Genomic DNA, 17,354 nt, shown 5'->3' with positions numbered 1-17,354 from the left:
TACCTAACAAAAGGGAGATAACCTCTGTCGGCTGTCACACCCTTTATATATCTCCCTCTGATAACGGTAGACATTTACTTAACTATACCTAACAAAAGGGAAATAACCTCTGTTGGCTGTCACACCCTTTATTTACTTAACTGTAATTAACAAAAGGGAGATAACCTCTGTCGGCTGTCACACCCTTTATTTACTTAACTATCCCTAACAAAAGGGAGATAACCTTTGTCGGCTGCCACACCCTTTATATATCCCTCTGATAACAGTAGACATTAACTCAACTATACCTAACAAAAGGGAGATAACCTCTGTCGGCTGTCACTTCCTTTATATACCCCTCTGATAACAGTAGACATTTACTTAACTATACCTAACAAAAGGGAGATAACCTCTGTCGGCTGTCACACCCTTTATATATCCCTCTGATAACAGTAGACATTTACTTAACTATACCTAACAAAAGGGAGATAACCTCTGTCGGCTGTCACATCCTTTATATACCCCTCTGATAACCTTTGCCAAGTATATATGACTGTGAATTCTAATGGCCAAAGCAATGACATATCACATTATACACAGAAAGAAATATCATGGCGACAATGAATTAATGTTACTAAAGGTTTAAACAGGAAAATAGGTACAAAACAGGCACAAATATTCATAATATAAGCATGGATTGAGAGGGTTGGAGAAAAAGAATACAATAGAGGATATTAAATATGGACTTGACATAGAAGCCTTCGGTGAGATAATATAGAACATCATTACAGTCCTTTGGTTATTATGCCTGTATTGAGCCCAGGCAGAATTCTTTAGATTGCATAAGGTAGTCCTCATGCTTTAGAAAAATGGAATTTATGTCCCCATTACAGCTACTAAGGTAATATTGTATGAAATCAGTGTCTGAAGAGAACGATAGACTGCTGAATCTCCACATTTAAAGTACTGACTGAAATATCCATAACCTGAACCAGGTAGCTTGAGATGTCTGACTGGGGCAATTATTTATCCTCAATATTTGTTTACACTCACTATTGCTGAATCCCAGGACATAATGGACAGGCTGTGTTGCATGACTTTCTATAGCATAGGGTGCATTGAGTTCCCCTTTTACAAAATTCACACCTGAAGATAAAATGATAAGAACAAACGTCACTTCATCTTACTGATAAAAATCACACATCAAACTCCATTATCTCTGACAATGAGGAGTAGAACTTCTTAATGATGTCAGGTTTTGTTTTGTTATTTCATAAGATGAAAGAAAATGTCTTGATAAGACTGTATTTTTACAGTAAGATTGAAGCTGTTACTTTAAAAGGTAATCAGGAAAGCAAGATACTTCCATAAACAGAAGTCAGAGTTATATTTTGTTCAGGTGGCAGTTAAATATCCATGAAGCTTGGCTATATATAACCTTCAGATTTTTTATGGTAATTTTTTTAGTTGAATGGAAAAAATGTGGCAAGTAAAGTACTGCTAGGTATTTCTGTAATGGTGTATTGTGTTTATACTTACAGATCCACTTGTGTTCTGTTTCGAGGTAAACCTCCGCCCACTGGTCACAACCTGCAACAGTAACCAATCAGAACACAGAACTGTAACAGTAGCCAATAGAAGGTAGCATGTAACCAATAAGAAGGCAGCAAAATAACATATATATTGCAATGTTTACCCAATCTACCAAACTATTTCATATTTGATAAGATATTTCAATGGTACAATTTGTACATAAGTTTGATGCATACAGAGGATACCTGTAAGAGGTCTCAGAAGATTTTGACCTCCCTCCCTTTTCCTATGTACTAATACCTCCCTCTTTGAGACCACTATAAAAAATAGCATTGTCCCACTTTATACATACATAATAGAGTGCCTCTTTTACCTAGAGCTGCATATTTATTTTAGGAAAAAAACTTAAGCTTTGTTAATAAATGTGGTGGAACTAAACCAGATCGATCATCGGTGACCAGGTAGCTCACAGTTGGTAGAGCATCTGGCTAGTGTTTGGAGGTCCCGGGTTCAAACCCCTGTCTGGCCGTACATTTTTCCACTCCTTTTACAAATAGAAGTCTTACCTTCTCTAGATGTGTCACTTCTGTTAATGTCATCAGAATCAGAGGACAAAACTTTCCTGTTGTATTTAAGTTTCTTGGTTGTCTGGGGGCTACGGAACTTTGTCTGATCCGGCTCAAAGTCACTGTTTATAACAGAAATGGTCACACTTATTGTAAGACCAACTATTTGTCATATATCTCAGCAGTAAACACATCCATTTATCCAGGTATTCATGAAATTTCTTCTAAGCAATCATATGTTGCTCTGATTGACATATATACAGGATCTTAAAGGAGTTTTCATAAAATCTCCCATGGGATAACAAGAGATCCCAGAGGGATCTTGGCGCCCACCATTGAATGATCTACATAGGTTCCATGTCAGATTGATCTTTTCTCTACTTTTCCCTTCATTTTACTCTAATCTGTGCAAATTGAGACATCCCTCCAGTACTTTTCAAACAAGGGAATCCTAGCTATATAAGAAATTTGAGATTTAACGATAATGGCTGTTTGTTTGTCAGGTTGTTTTCAGGACAGACTGGTCCAAAAATGCAATACAAGGGACCAAGGGGAACCTACTTATGAAATTTGAGAAAGATCCCTTCAGCACGTTCTCAGAAATAGCGATAACAAACTTCAACTGTCAAAATCCAAGATGGCTGCCTGTCGGCCATGTTGTTTTCAGATTGGTCTCAAAACGCAATATGCATAACTAGGTACCAAGGGAAACTTACATATGCAATTTGAGAAAGATCCCTTAAATACTTTCTCAGAAATAGTGATAACAAACTTCAATTGTCAAAATCCAAGATGGCTGCCTGTCGGCCATGTTGTTTTCAGATCGGTCTCAAAACGCAATATGCATAACTAGGTACCAAGGGAAACTTACATATGCAATTTGAGAAAGATCCCTTAAATACTTTCTCAGAAATAGTGATAACAAACTTCAATTGTCAAAATCCAAGATGGCTGCCTGTCGGCCATGTTGTTTTCAGATCGGTCTCAAAACGCAATATGCATAACTAGGCACCAAAGGAAACCTACATATGAAATTTGAGAAAGATCCATTCAGTACTTTCTCAGAAATAGTGATAACAAACTTCAATTGTCAAAATCCAAGATGGCTGCCTGTCGGCCATGTTGTTATCCGATTGGTCTCAAATCGCAATATGCATATCTAGGCACCAAGGGGAGCCTACATATGAAATTTGAGAAAGATCCCTTCAGTACTTTCTGAGAAATAGCGATAACAAACTTCAATTGTCAAAATCCAAGATGGCTGCCTGTCGGCCATATTGTTTTCCGATTAGTCTCAAATCGCAATATGCATAACTAGGCACCAAGGGGAGCCTACATATGAAATTTGAGAAAGATCCCTTCAGTACTTTCTCAGAAATAGCGATAACAAACTTCAATTGTCAAAATCCAAGATGGCTGCCTGTCGGCCATGTTGTTATCCGATTGGTCTCAAAATGCAATATGCATAACTAGGCACCAAGGGGAACCTGCATATGAAATTTGAGAAAGATCCCTCCAGTACTTTCTCAGAAATAGCGATAACAAACTTCAACAGTCAAAATCCAAGATGGCTGCCTGTCGGCCATGTTGTTTTTCAATTGGTCTCAAAACGCAATATGCATAACTAGGGACCAAGGGGAACCTACATATGAAATTTGAGAAAGATCCCTTCAGTACTTTCTCAGAAATAGCGATAACAAACTTCAATTGTCAAAATCCAAGATGGCTGCCTGTCGGCCATATTGTTTTCCGATTAGTCTCAAATCGCAATATGCATAACTAGGCACCAAGGGGAGCCTACATATGAAATTTGAGAAAGATCCCTTCAGTACTTTCTCAGAAATAGCGATAACAAACTTCAATTGTCAAAATCCAAGATGGCTGCCTGTCGGCCATGTTGTTATCCGATTGGTCTCAAAATGCAATATGCATAACTAGGCACCAAGGGGAACCTTCATATGAAATTTGAGAAAGATCCCTTAAGTACTTTCTCAGAAATAGCGATAAAAAATTCAACTGTCGAAATCCAAGATGGCTGCCTGTCGGCCATATTGTTTTCCGATTAGTCTCAAATCGCAATATGCATAACTAGGCACCAAGGGAAACCTACATATGAAATTTCAGAAAGATCCCTTCAGTACTTTCTCAGAAATAGCGATAACAAACTTCAATTGTCAAAATCCAAGATGGCTGCCTGTCGGCCATGTTGTTATCCGATTGGTCTCAAAATGCAATATGCATAGCTAGGCACCAAGGGGAACCTTCATATGAAATTTGAGAAAGATCCCTCCAGTACTTTCTCAGAAATAGCGATAACAAACTTCAACAGTCAAAATCCAAGATGGCTGCCTGTCGGCCATGTTGTTTTTCGATTGGTCTCAAAACGCAATATGCATAACTAGGGACCAAGGGGAACCTACATATGAAATTTGAGAAAGATCCCTTCAGTACTTTCTGAGAAATAGTGATAACAAGAATTGTTTACGGATGGAGGGACGGAGGGACGGACTGACGGACGGACGGACGGACGGAGGGACGACGGACCACGGACGCAGGGCGATTTGAATAGCCCACCATCCGATGATGGTGGGCTAAAAACAAATTGAAGATCCTATAACTCAGAAAACTTCATTTTGGCAGGTTTTAAATTCAAAATGTAGAGAAATTATTCAAATGAAGACAAAAATCTTGTTTGCCATACCATGATGTCACATTATTGTCCATATTATAACATCACCATCGATTTCTGATTGGCACAACCAATAAACAAGAGATCCCAGAGGGATCTTGGCGCCCACCATTGAATGTTCTTCATAGGTTCCATGTCAGATTGATCTTTTCTCTACTTTTCTCTTCTTCTAAGTCTTACTAGTCTGTGTAAATTCAGAAGAAACCTCTAGTACTTTTCAAACAAGGGAAACCTATATATGAAATTTAAGATTTAGGCACCAAGGGGAACCTTTATATGGAATTTGAGAACGATTCCTTCAGTACTTTCTGAGAAATAGCAATAACAAACTTCAATTGTCAAAATCCAAGATGGCTGCCTGTCGGCCATGTTGTTTTCTGATTGGTCTCAAAATGCAATATGCATAACTAGGCACTGAGGGGAACCTACATATGAAATTTGAGAATGATCCCTTCAGTACTTCCTCAGAAATAGTGATAACAAACTTCATTTGTCAAAATCAAAGATGGCTGCCTGTCGGCCATCTTGTTTTCTGATTGGTCTCAAAATGCAATATGCATAACTAGGCACCAAGGGGAACCTACATATGAAATTTGAGGAAGATCCCTTCTGTACTTTCTCAGAATTATAGCGATAACAAACTTCAATGGTCAAAATCCAAGATGGCTGCCTGTCGGCCATCTTGTTTTCCGATCGGTCCCAAAATGCAATATGCATAATTAGGCACCAAGGGGAACCTACATATGAAATTTGAGAAAGATCCCTTCTGTACTTTCTCAGAAATAGCGATAACAAACTTCAATGGTCAAAATCCAAGATGGCTGCCTGTCGGCCATCTTGTTTTCCGATCGGTCCCAAAATGCAATATGCATAATTAGGCACCAAGGGGAACCTACATATGAAATTTGAGAAAGATCCCTTCTGTACTTTCTCAGAAATAGCGATAACAAACTTCAATGGTCAAAATCCAAGATGGCTGCCTGTCGGCCATGTTGTTTTTCGATCGGTCCCAAAATGCAATATGCATAACTAGGCACCAAGAGGAACCTACATATTAAATTTGAGAAAGATCCCTTCAGTACTTTCTCAGAAATAGCGATAACAAACTTCAATGGTCAAAATCCAAGATGGCTGCATGTCGGCCATCTTGTTTTTCGATCGGTCCCAACATGCAATATGCATAACTAGGCACCAAGGGGAACCTACATATGAAATTTGAGAAAGATCCCTTCAGTACTTTCTCAGAAATAGCGATAACAAACTTCAATGGTCAAAATCCAAGATGGCTGCCTGTCGGCCATGTTGTTTTCCGATCGGTCCCAAAATGCAATATGCATAACTAGGCACCAAGAGGAACCTACATATGAAATTTGAGAAAGATCCCTTCAGTACTTTCTCAGAAATAGCGATAACAAACTTCAATGGTCAAAATCCAAGATGGCTGCCTGTCGGCCATCTTGTTTTTCGATCGGTCCCAACATGCAATATGCATAACTAGGCACCAAGGGGAACCTACATATGAAATTTGAGAAAGATCCCTTCTGTACTTTCTCAGAAATAGCGATAACAAACTTCAATGGTCAAAATCCAAGATGGCTGCCTGTCGGCCATCTTGTTTTCCGATCGGTCCCAAAATGCAATATGCATAACTAGGCACCAAGGGGAACCTACATATGAAGTTTGAGAAAGATCCCTTCTGTACTTTCTCAGAAATAGCGATAACAAACTTCAATGGTCAAAATCCAAGATGGCTGCCTGTCGGCCATCTTGTTTTCCGATCGGTCCCAAAATGCAATATGCATAACTAGGCACCAAGGGGAACCTACATATGAAATTTGAGAAAGATCCCTTCAGTACTTTCTCAGAAATAGCGATAACAAACTTCAATTGTCAAAATCCAAGATGGCTGCCTGTCGGCCATGTTGTTTTTTGATCGGTCCCAAAATGCAATATGCATAACTAGGCACCAAGGGGAACCTACATATGAAGTTTGAGAAAGATCTCTTCAGTACTTTCTGAGGATTAGCGATAACAAGAATTGTTTACGGACGGACGGAGGGACGGACGGACGGAGGGACGGACGGACGGACGGACGACGGACCACGGACGCAGGGCGATTTGAATAGCCCACCATCTGATGATGGTGGGCTAAAAATGCCCAAGAGTATATTACACTACCTAGTGACACACATATGCGCAATAATAACAAGTGCAATCAATGATTGCGAAAGCTCACCGGCGGCAGCAATCACACTATGCATTCATTTTTTATGTATGTATAAGCATGTCATTTTGAAATTGTATGTCACATAATATCGTTCCTAAACCTCTAATGGATGTATAAACCAAATAAGAAGGGTGTGGACTTACAAGCTTTCCAAAACTAACCCCCAAAATCTTTAAAATGGGTTTTTGTGTCCAAAAAAGTAAGTCCACTAAATGGTATAATGCCAAAAAAAAAATCAAAAAAAAATTTTCTGCATGATTTTGCCAAAACTGAATAAATCAATTTAGAAGGGCATGAGGTGTATACTTTTGGACTTACAAACTTTCCAAAAGCTGACCCAAAAAACTTTAAAGTGGGTTTTGGTGCCAAAAAAGTTAAGTCCACAAAATCGTAAAATGCGAAAAAATTCCAAAAACATATCCCAAAAACTTTAAAGTTTTGGGGTGGGACGCGGACGCGGATGCCGGAGTGACAGCATTAGCTCTCGGTTATTCGTAACCGGTAAGATAATAAAATTACACAGATGAATTCAGTGGACAGCAAGGGTGACAATGTGATAAATATTTATCATATAATTATTGTCTGTCTGTTACATGTACCATGCTATAGTAAATATACTAAAAGTAGATCATTCAGAAAATTATCAAATTATGAAAACTACAATTGGCTTCAAGGTATTAACAACAGTGGCTAACATCCTCAACAATTATCTAAATAGAAGAAACATTATACAAAGGTAAGTTATCTACCTAAGTCCTTACCTCTCATTCTCACTGCTTGGAGCTTCTGCTGACTTTACTTCTCTTGAAACTTTACTTTTTCTACATTTCTGTCTTTTGTTTTTCCTATTCCTCTCCTGCTTGTCTGAATCACAAACCTCATAGTCACTAACTGATAAAAAACTTTCATCAGATTCCTCCTCTTCTTCCTCATCCTCATCACTTCCTTGTTTGTAACTAGATGGTTTGACCTTTGAACCCCGCGATCTCAAACTTCTACTTTTCACCTTGTATTTTTTCGATACATCGTCTAAATCACATTTCTGCTCCTCTGTATTTTTTTTCCTAGTTTTATTTTTACCTGTCAATTTCACAACTTTCATTTCGGAGTTGCTGAAATATTTCGATGTTTTGCTTTTTGATGACTTTGCGATTTTCTTTTGTTTTACCTTTTTAGCTTGAGAATTACTTTTTTTGTCAAGCTGTGTTGTTATCTGTTTGGCCTTTGAAGATTGTGTTGAAGGTTTAGAAGCCACAGAATTTTTTCCTTTTGTTGACGATTTTTTCGTCTTCATCTTCGAAGATGCATCATCCTGATAGATAATAAAATTCATACAAAGTAATTTTATTTCAAACTTTGTTATCCTTACTGTTACAAGGATATCAATCATTTCAATGCTATGAACATATATGACCCATGGAGCTAGGAAATCAACCATTTCAATGCTATGGACATATATGACCCAGGAACTAAGTGACCATTGCCAGTAGCAGGGAGGGCCAGACCCAAGGATCCTTCCTTGCAGCATGAAAAGTGTCCTTCTTATCATGTTCATCAAATAAAGGATATGGTTATGGGGGTGGCATCCTGATCATTCAATGTTAAGATTCAGTCAAAAGGGGCTGAGACAGTGCAAAATCCTGTGGCCAAACCTATATATCATACACATTATTTGATATTCTAACTACCTTGTTTTATCAGCCTATATATCATACACATTATTTGATATTTTAGCTACCTGATTTTATCAGCCTATATATCATACACATTATTTGATATTTTAACTACTTTGTTTTATCAGCCTATATATCATACACATTATTTGATAACTAAGATCTCATACCTTCTGTGGTTTGGCAGATATTGGCTGTAGAGACATCACTAGACGTACATCCAGACCAAGACTTCGAAGCAAAATGACAAATAACTGTAAGAGAAAATCGTAAATGCTAGTTATAGTAACACTCTCACACATTTAAACTGAAATATCCTAATAGAGGATTTAGTCTATCTTGTTATTGATGACCATGTATGATAACAGGGTGCAAGACCCTAACTAAATTCTAATTGAAATTTTCATACTGAATAAACAATCACTTCACGTTTACAATTTCTATTTAGCTAATATTGGTTGACTTTCATATTCATCATGCATGTTTTTCAAGGCTTATTCACCTATCTTTTTGAGGTCATCCAATTTTTAACAATCACTTTTGAAATAAATTACCAAAGTCTGCTGATGCAGGTTATCTACTGATAGTTTTACAGTTTAACTCCCACAGTATGACCGCCAGTCTATCCATCACACAGACGTTTAACTCCCACAGTATGACCACCAGTCTATCCATCACACAGACGTTTAACTCCCACAGTATGACCACCAGTCTATCCATCACACAGACGTTTAACTCCCACAGTATGACCACCAGTCTATCCATTACACAGACGTTTAACTCCCACAGTATGACCACCAGTCTATCCATCACACAGACGTTTAACTCCCACAGTATGACCACCAGTCTATCCATTACACAGACATTTAACTCCCACAGTATGACCACCAGTCTATCCATTACACAGACGTTTAACTCCCACAGTATGACCACCAGTCTATCCATTACACAGACATTTAACTCCCACAGTATGACCACCAGTCTATCCATTATACAGACGTTTAACTCCCACAGTATGACCACCAGTCTATCCATTACACAGACGGTTAACTCCCACAGTATGACCACCAGTCTATCCATTATACAGACGTTTAACTCCCACAGTATGACCACCAGTCTATCCATTATACAGACGTTCAACTCCCACAGTATGACCACCAGTCTATCCATTACACAGACGTTTAACTCCCACAGTATGACCGCCAGTCTATCCATTACACAGACGTTTAACTCCCACAGTATGACCACCAGTCTATCCATTACACAGACGGTTAACTCCCACAGTATGACCACCAGTCTATCCATTACACAGACGTTTAACTCCCACAGTATGACCACCAGTCTATCCATTACACAGACGTTTAACTCCCACAGTATGACCACCAGTCTATCCATTACACAGACGGTTAACTCCCACAGTATGACCACCAGTCTATCCATTACACAGACGTTTAACTCCCACAGTATGACCACCAGTCTATCCATCACACAGACGTTTAACTCCCACAGTATGACCACCAGTCTATCCATCACACAGACGTTTAACTCCCACAGTATGACCACCAGTCTATCCATTACACAGACGTTTAACTCCCACAGTATGACCACCAGTCTATCCATTACACAGACGGTTAACTCCCACAGTATGACCACCAGTCTATCCATTACACAGACGTTTAACTCCCACAGTATGACCACCAGTCTATCCATCACACAGACGGTTAACTCCCACAGTATGACCACCAGTCTATCCATTACACAGACGTTTAACTCCCACAGTATGACCACCAGTCTATCCATTACACAGACGGTTAACTCCCACAGTATGACCACCAGTCTATCCATTACACAGACGTTTAACTCCCACAGTATGACCACCAGTCTATCCATTACAGACGTTTAACTCCCACAGTATGACCGCCAGTCTATCCATTACACAGACGGTTAACTCCCACAGTATGACCACCAGTCTATCTGTATAGAGTACAGCATTTATCATCATTGGCCTCATTTAATTCACACACTCATGTTATTACTCACCAGTACAAACTCCAGTATATTGTTTGCTTTCTTCTCTTCAAAGTCCTTTTGTAATATACATGCCTAAAACACAAATCATATCATGTTAACATAAGGCCTAAAAAGTAATACCCAAGGTTTATGTTTTTCCATGGTAACACAGGTTTTTTTAAAATTTAGGCACAATATGAAGTTGTGGATTTGTGAAGTATTTAAAATGCAGATGTTGCTGGCCAGCTGCAGAGAACGAACTTTTGCATGGTATTACTATTACATAACATTATGTCAGTTATTTTGACAGGAACCAACTACAGCCATCACGTGACATACATGAACCAATGGGTTTACCAGATTCCAGAGAACATGATCAATACCCTAATGTTTACCATTTGTTCTGTCTCAGACTGTCGTTCTGAGATGGGGATCACAGACTTGAACCACTGGACCATTCTATGGAGTGCTGCCATGGTGATGGTCTCCGGACGACGATTGCTGAACTCATTAGGTGTGATAGAGATTGCCTGGGCTGTCAGCTCAGGGCAGTTACACAGCTGGCTCAGGAACATACCTCTTACCAGCAGGCACATCAGATGAACCTAATTATAAGGTCAAAGTCAGAGGTCAGGGACTCAAGGTAATTTACTAGTTAGGATATCATGAGAAAACGTATATCTGGCTCAACCATTAGAATTTATTGTTAGACGTGAACTGTTTGTGATGTAAAAACATCTGTTTGGTGTTTTTTTTTGCAAAATTCAACAAAAAACTACAGAAAGCACTTACAAACATTTCATCTTAGAGTAATTTAATACTTTTAGAGTTGTAAAAAAATAGGATAAAGTCTATGGTACTTCAGATTTTCATTCATAAAAAATCATTTCAGATACATCCCACTTCCATACATACTATATAAAGAAGGTAATTAACTAACAACTTGACTTTAAACAGGAAAATCTGAGTCGACCATTTCAAATTCATCATTTAGAATTACTGAATATTCTTTTTGTATAAGCAGTATGTTATTTTTACATTTTACAAAGCTGATTTCAGATTGATCATTAGTCTCTTATGTGTTATATATTTAACTTCATTTGGTCAGTTTTAAAATCATCAGGAATGACACATCTTGTCTGAACCATATCCAGGGTGACCAGAGTTATGTACCTTAATTTTTTTTTGTGACTAGTGCCTTGTGTCTGACCTATATCCAAAATGACTAGAGTTATGTACCTTATGACTAGTGCCTTGTGTCTGAACCATATCCAGGGTGACAAGAGTTATGTACCTTGTGACTAGTGCCTTGTGTCTGAACCATATCCAGGGTGACCAATATTATGTACCTTATGACTAGTGCCTTGTGCCTGAACCATATCCAGGGTGACCAGAGTTATGTACCTTGTGACTAGTGCCTTGTGTCTGAACTGTATCCTCGGTGACCAGAGTTATGTGCCTTGTGTCTGAACCATATCCAGGGTGACCAGTGTTATGTACCTAGCTTGTTACTAGTGCCTTGTGTCTGAACTATATCCTGGGTGACCAGAGTTATGTACCTTGTGACTAGTGCCTTGTGCCTGAACCATATCCTGGGTGACCAGAGTTATGTACCTTGTGAATAGTGCCTTGTGTCTGAACCATATCCAGGGTGACAAGAGTTATGTACCTTGTGACTAGTGCCTTGTGTCTGAACCATATCCTGGGTGACCAGAATTATGTACCTTGTGACTAGTGCCTAATGTGCCTGAACTATATCCTGGGTGACCAGAATTATGTACCTTGTGACTAGTGCCTTGTGCCTGAACCATATCCAGGGTGACCAGAATTATGTACCTTGTGACTAGTGCCTTGTGCCTGAACCATATCAAGGGTGGCCAGAGTTATGTACCTTGTGACTAGTGCCTTGTGTCTGAACCATATCCAGGATGGCCAGGGTTATGTACCTTGTGACTAGTGCCTTGTGCCTGAACTATATCAAGGGTGGCCAGAGTTATGTACCCTGTGACTATCGCCCTGGGATCAACCCCTACCCTATGAATACCCTTCATTACTTCATACCTTATGAATATCCTCTCGTACTCCCTTCTGAAATCTGTTGATTTGACGCTGTACATATTGCTTCCAGTCAAACTGTTTCTTTTTCCTGATCAAAAATAAACTACAAAATAAGAACTCAATCTCCTTATGTTCCAATCTTTCTGCTACATAGACACCTAGGCTGTATAAAAATTAATAGAAAAGGACACCCACATAGTCCTTCATTGGTACATATCAAATACATCGGATACAAGTACACCCACATAGTCCTTCATTGGTACATATCCAATACATCGGATACAAGCATCATAACTATTCAAAGCTACAACTGACTTGTAACATTATTTATTTCACATGGGTTTGGTGCCTAGAAATCCAGGTTATCAACAAACTTACCTCTTTTTGAAAAGTTGAGGAGCATCTATTGTGATTTCCACACCTCCTTCAGGAAGATGGTTCTTCTTAGGGGAACGCTGGGATGGGTCATCTGCAAAACACATTAAATACATACCTTTTTAATGTACATAGACAGAACGATGTATTCATACAATGTAAAATCAATAAATTGTTATCATATTTCTGTAATCTATAGAAATAATGGGTAATATTTAATAAAACAGTCACCATATATATAAGCAATTTGAAACTGTCATTCAGAACAATTTTGCTATGAGAAATCAGTATACAACCACGTATATTTCAGTGGTGTATGTGTTTATAAGGTTCCAACTGGGGTTGAAATTTGGTTTAATCCCCCAAGGTTATTTTTTTAATTTATTTTTTTTTCTCAAAGAGATATAGGCCTAGGAAGAGATCAAGAGGGGAGAGAAAACATCTCCATTTCTAAACACTGATTAGGATCTACAGCCCAATACCCAAAGTAGGACAGGAAATAATAGGAGCTGGAACTACATATAGATATCATTCAAGGGCGTCAATTACTATGCACTCATGGTAAAGGTTTTATATCAAAAGGTTAAATACTTGTGTACACATCTGACACATACTTATGTAAAATGTATACTTAAACATGAGATCCCATGGGGATCATGGCGCCCACCATTGAATGATCTTTTAGGTTCCATGTCAGATTGATCTTCTCTCTATTTTTCCTTTCCTCTTATATAATCTATGTAAATTGAGAAACATCCCTCCAGTATTTTTCAAACAAGGGAAACCTATATATGAAATTTGAGATTTAGCAAAAATGACTGTCTGTCGGCCATGTTGTTTTCAGATTGGTCCCAAAATGCAATAAGAGGGACCAAATGGAACCTACATATGATATTTCAATTGTCAAAATCCAAGATGGCTGCCTGTCGGCCATGTTTTTTCTTATCAATTCCAAAATGCAATATGCACAACTTATGATCAAGGGGAACCAACATATGAAATTTGAGAAAGATCCTTTCAGTACGTTCTGAGAAATAGCGATAACAAACTTCAATTGTCAAAATCCAAGATGGCTGCCTGCCGGCCATGATGTTTTCTGATAACTACGGACCAAGGGGAACCTACAAATAAAATTTCAGAAACATCCCTTCAGCACTTTTTGAGAAATAGCGATAACAAGAATTGTTAACGGAGGGAGGGACAGACAGGCGAAGGATTACGGACGCAGGGCGATTTGAATAGCCCACCATCTGATGATGTTTATTTAGCTAAACGTCCTATTAACAGCCAGGGTCATTAAGGACGTGCCTAGTTTTGGGGGTGGAGGAAAGCCAGAGTACCCGGAGAAAAACCACCGACCTATGGTCAGTAACTGGTAACTGATCTACATGGGTTTTGAACTCGCAATGTTAACCCAGAGGTGGAGGGCTAGAGATAAAGTGTTGGGACACCTGAACCACTCGGCCACCGCTTGTGTGATACCATATAGTAACCAAGGTAGTAAATTAATTAGAAATAAGTACCTTGGACATCTTCCCAACCTTCTTCATCTTCACTGCTCTCCATTAAACTCTCTTCATCTGATAGACTTGACCTGTTAGCAGACCCTGATGGAACTGAATCAGAGTTATCTGCATTTTTTTCCCCCTCCATCAACATCAATATTGACGCCACATCAGATTCATCCAGATGCTTCAATGGATTTTTTCTGTTCACTGTCTTGACAATGTTTGTTTTCACATCCTTCCTTTTCATTTCCAAAACATTTTCATTATTTTCGAGATTTGGAATAGATTTCATTACCTTTGCCCGTGCTAGTTTTCAATGAATCTCGTTTTCCAATTTTTGGTTTGATAATTTTAATTGCCTTTTCTTGCTTGACCCTCCCTTTCATCTTTGAATAAGCCTTCCTTTTTCTACCTGATGTTGTAATCTGTGATGTTTCGAAGTCATCATCTGAAGACAATCTTGTACCATCTGTTACATGCGACACTTTTGGTGAATTTGGAATAAAAGTTTTTTCCTTTTCCACAGATTCTCCTGAATACTTAATTAGGTTTGCACCCTCATTGATGGAACATTTTTTACCATTTATTGAGGAAGATGACACCTTTTTGTTGTCTTCTTCACAGTCGCCGTCTTCACTACTGCAAGAGCTCATGAAGTCAATGTCAAAACCTGAGGTATTCTGTAGGTTTTTTGTTTCTCTACTAAAACACCCTAATGGATTAGAATACACTTGAACAGTTTTGTCTTTACATTTGTTGAATGTCTCCCTAGATTCTGCCTCATTAGATATCTTGGTCTGATTTACTCCAATTTCACACTTTATTGGTTCAGGTTCTTCTAATGGTAATTTCACATTGTCATTTTTTTTACTGACAGGCTTTTCTTTCCTTTTTTTGGTATGAATTGGCTGCTTTGATTTTTCAGTGGTAACTTGTTTTGATGCATTTTTGTTACGTTTACCAAAGTTTTTCTCTTGCGAACCACTATCTTTAGTATCCAAAGGATTGTTAACTGCAATTTTGTTTGGTTTATCTTGTGATTTTGGACTTCCTCCACTTATGACAGCATTTTCTGTCTGTTCTTCCTTTAGTTTAGTAATTTTACTTTTGGGTCTACTTCTACATTGGCGTTTTCTTCTCACATTTGTGGTATTTTCTGTAACTTCTTGTAATTTTTCTTCCTTTAAAGTAGATGCTTTCCTCTTAGGCGCCATTTCTCAGTTTGGCCTAAGTTGTCGGTTTTTTTCTGAAAGTGTGTAGAAATATAACAATTAACAAGTACTGATGTTAACAGTGACAATTACAGATGCCACCCACCTCCCCCCCCCCCCCCCCATTTGTAGTTATGTTAAGCATCCCTTACAGCTCATAAAGTAACCACCTTATTTGGTATCCCTAAAAACCCACAAATGTACCTATTTTTACTGAACTTGGAGACTGAAATCCTAAACTGGAAATGCTATACAGTGTCCATGCCTATTATCAACGACGAACATATATTATCGTGACGTTAAATGTCGCAGAATATTGTGAGCATTCGGGGCTTTTCTTTAAATTATTTCATATTTAAGTGAAATTCACAAAATTTGCAGTTTACTCCTGAAAAGATCTTTCCCAATTCACCAATTTTTTTCCCAAAATGAAACAAAAAGTCCCTTTCCCAAACCAGTGAGAAAAAGCAGTGGCATTTTCTTGGGTCTTTATCAGTGATTCGGTCTGCATCATGGTCACATATAAATTAATACTGACATTTCAATATCCTGCGACATTAAATGCCACAATTACATATCTGTGTATGTTATACAGTACTTGTAATTAATGTAGATGTTTGTACTCTTCATCAAAAGCTGAGTGTATAACAACTAAAATGTAAACTGTTGTACATTTTACTGGTTGCATATTTGCAGGCCACTGTGAGTTAGTATTACAAACCAGATATTTGGAATATTTGTTATTTTTGTTAGTTAGTATAATATAGAGCGCTTACATCCTCTAATTCAGTTGCTTCTAATGCAGTTAGTATAATATAGAGCGCTTACATCCTCTAATTCATATACCGGTATATGCACATGGGCTTGTATATATCTGCATCACCATGGCAATTAACAATCCGATTTAAAATCCAGTATCAACGATATAATATTTATTGTTGATACTGGATTTAACTCTGGCTGAATCGTGGATATTATTGGATTTCAATTCTGGTTATACAACAAACAAGTGCCTGTACTGTACACTACGATGTACGCTTCTGGATCCTGATTTTGGACCCGGTTTTTAGAATATTTGCCATTAGACATGCAAAAAGGTGTGTAGAAGCGCTACCAGACAATTAATTGAAACAATTTTCGTTTCCTTCACATACTTATATCTGAAAGATTAACTCACAGTCACCAGATCTTTTATGCCCCTTCAACCGCAATTTTCCCGCAAAACCCACATGGTTAGTGTTTACGTAAAGTCTATTGTAACCTCTAAACCGTTTGTTTTGATAAGTATCGTAAATTATAATAAAACTGGCAAAACAGACATAGCTATATCTACCTACTTCATTAATTGAAAATTAAAGTAAAAAATCGTACTGGTTTAATAGGTATATAGTTTTATGTTGAGTAAGTAAAGCAGTGACAGACATTGATGTTTAGAGATTAAAATAAGAGAGAGTGAGACTTTTTCTTCACGGGGTGTAAGCAGTTACGAAACTATTTAGGCAGCGGTATTGAATACTTCTGTTTA

General features: G+C 38.2%; 1 protein-coding gene across 1 annotated transcript in view; it reads right to left on the bottom strand.

The window, feature by feature from the left end:
- LOC117331771 (DNA repair protein complementing XP-C cells-like) overlaps window positions 1–17,085 on the bottom strand; it is a 30,505-nt gene extending 13,420 nt beyond the window's left edge. The window contains exons 1-11 of the mRNA XM_033890649.1: window positions 17,007–17,085; window positions 14,634–15,864; window positions 13,114–13,204; window positions 12,739–12,823; window positions 11,073–11,282; window positions 10,708–10,770; window positions 8,838–8,921; window positions 7,756–8,306; window positions 2,079–2,200; window positions 1,519–1,569; window positions 1,033–1,125 (exon numbers count right to left, since the gene is read on the bottom strand). Coding sequence (XP_033746540.1) covers window positions 1,033–1,125; window positions 1,519–1,569; window positions 2,079–2,200; window positions 7,756–8,306; window positions 8,838–8,921; window positions 10,708–10,770; window positions 11,073–11,282; window positions 12,739–12,823; window positions 13,114–13,204; window positions 14,634–14,910 — 1,627 coding nt within the window. The 5' untranslated portion in view covers window positions 14,911–15,864; window positions 17,007–17,085. The remainder of the gene's footprint in view (window positions 1–1,032; window positions 1,126–1,518; window positions 1,570–2,078; window positions 2,201–7,755; window positions 8,307–8,837; window positions 8,922–10,707; window positions 10,771–11,072; window positions 11,283–12,738; window positions 12,824–13,113; window positions 13,205–14,633; window positions 15,865–17,006) is intronic.
- Between the last annotated feature and the right edge of the window lie 269 nt (window positions 17,086–17,354).

Source organism: Pecten maximus, chromosome 7 (assembly GCF_902652985.1).
Source record: "Pecten maximus chromosome 7, xPecMax1.1, whole genome shotgun sequence".
NCBI classification, from domain to species: domain Eukaryota; kingdom Metazoa; phylum Mollusca; class Bivalvia; order Pectinida; family Pectinidae; genus Pecten; species Pecten maximus.
This window is presented reverse-complemented; position numbering and strand designations above follow the sequence as displayed.